The following is a 2,218-nucleotide window of genomic DNA, read 5'->3' on the forward strand; positions in this document are numbered from 1 at the left end:
TCATAATTATATTTTTATCTGAAATCTTAAGTTTGAAATAACCAAGTACTTATTATTATATTAATAATGTAATATGAATCACATAAATTACTTGAAAAGCCCATTCCTGAAAATAACAATTTAAGCTAACGAATACATAATTTACACTTAATTGTATAGTGTCCTTTTAAGATTGCAATTATAAAATAAAGGTCTGTGTAATATAAATTAACATGTCCTTATATAAGGTTTAGTTGCATGTATAATTATGCAACTATAATAAGTTCTATGACACTGTAAAATGAAGTGTCCGAGAAGTCCTCAGGGATGTGGATTATCTCTGGAACAGACTGCTGATGTCTTGTTTCGTGTGTTATTCTCCTGCAGCTGGAAGATCTTCCCATCAGCCTGGACTCTCCATGTCACACTGGATCCAGCGTCCAACTCCTCCTGCTCTGAGAGGATCTGCTGGATCTGGAGACAGAGTTCATCATTCATCATCAGTGCCAATGAGGAGACGAGCTCAGTCATGAGAGACGATCATCTCACCTTCTCTTCTACGGCTGTCGTCACTGCAGCTTCATCCAGAGACCCGGCGGATCTCACGGCCATGCGCACCAGCTGCATCTGACTCCTTTTATCTGACAGACACACCACACACACACACACACACACACACACACACACACACACACACACACACACACACACACACACACACACACACACACACACACACACACACACACACACTTCATGAAGAATCAAGAGAACAGCATTCGTAAAAACTGTACAGCACTGGACACTGTAAAAAATGTCGTGTGCATTCACAGTTTTTTTTGATTCTTTTTTTTTTTTTTTTTTTAAACAGTAATTTGCTGTTATGGCAGAAAAGGACCTGAAAAGGATCTTGCACTCATTTTATTGTAAAAAATATGAATATAGTATTTACTGCAAATAGTTGTTTCAACTTAAAAAAATGTTGTGCTGTGTTAAAAAGCTGTAAAATATGTAGTGTGAATTTACAGTATATTCTTGATTATTTGTCATTCATTATTTGTTTTTACAGCATTTTTTTTTTGTTGACAGAAAATGACCTGATGATGACCTTGCACTGATTTCATTGTAAAAATTAAATGTAGTATTAACTGTAAAACAATTTTTCAACTTAAAAATGTTGTGCTGCCTTAAAAACTGTTGAAAAAATGTGTTAAGTTTACAGTATATTTTTTAGCTTATTAATTGTAATTCTTTGTGTTTTAGACAGATAATCATGAATATGATCTTGCATTCATTGATGCATAGTAAAAAATATACAGTATTCACATGCATAAATAAACAAATAAAATAAAACAAAAAAAGTGTTGATGTTGCAGTAAAGTTAAGTTAAATATGAGAAAGTTATTAGAATGCTACATTTTAGGTTGTAATGTCTCGCAATATTTTTTTTCTTTCACTTAAAGAAATTACTTTTCATTGTTTTAAAATTTAAAATTTCATTATTTTTAACGGATATTTTAATATCTGTATTTATTTTTTACAGTAACAGAGTTTATAGAACTACAGTTTATAGAAATAAGCAGAAATAACACTCACTGCAGAAGAAAGGTAAGCGTTCTGATAATTCTTCATCCCCGATCAATCCGGTCTTATAGACAAACGCACACTTTCTATTCCCATCTCCATTATCAGGCTCTCCTGAAGACCATTTCACTGACAGCCAGCTCACTGAGGTCTGGTCAGACCACAGCCACAAGTTCCTGTTCAAGCCGATCCAGGCCTCATCTCCACCGTATGTAACGAATAAATTTACTATGTAAGCGCTGTCAGCGAGGCTTCCAATAATGGCCATGTCGACGTAGTTCCTCCTGCAGTAAAGCTGAGTTTCACTCCACGTCCGTTTGGCTTGATAGAAAACAAATTTGTTTCCTGTAACTGTTTATGTCAGAACAGAGCAACATCATGTTAAGTGCGTGAGAAACGCTCACACTGATGACACAGCTTCTGCGATACAAGGTTTTGATGAGGAACTATTAAATGTGTCAGAAACCTAGTGATGCACAGACATTATTTCCACTTAGCCAAAACCGAAGATAAAGTTTTGGTAATTAAATTAACTGTAAATTAATTTAGAGGTGTTAAATTAAACCAGTCATAATGTTCTTCAGCAAAAAGCCGCCTCTCAATATTTCAGCTGAACAAATTTACTCGAGTAAATTTAATCTAGCAAAATTACTCT

General features: G+C 34.6%; 1 protein-coding gene across 1 annotated transcript; it reads right to left on the reverse strand.

Moving 5' to 3' along the window:
• Positions 1 to 219: 219 nt before the first annotated feature.
• LOC143736783 (uncharacterized) lies at positions 220 to 1,913 on the reverse strand. Its single transcript, XM_077227484.1, has 3 exons — positions 1,576 to 1,913; positions 529 to 620; positions 220 to 453 (listed from the first exon to the last, which is right to left on the reverse strand). Exons 1-3 carry the CDS (start codon positions 1,829 to 1,831, stop codon positions 301 to 303), a joined length of 501 nt encoding a protein of 166 aa, XP_077083599.1. The 5' UTR covers positions 1,832 to 1,913; the 3' UTR covers positions 220 to 300.
• Between the last annotated feature and the right edge of the window lie 305 nt (positions 1,914 to 2,218).

The sequence above is a fragment of the Siphateles boraxobius genome, unplaced genomic scaffold, assembly GCF_051911475.1.
Source record: "Siphateles boraxobius isolate OS27281-9 unplaced genomic scaffold, OSU_SipBor_1 130, whole genome shotgun sequence".
Taxonomy (NCBI): domain Eukaryota; kingdom Metazoa; phylum Chordata; class Actinopteri; order Cypriniformes; family Leuciscidae; genus Siphateles; species Siphateles boraxobius.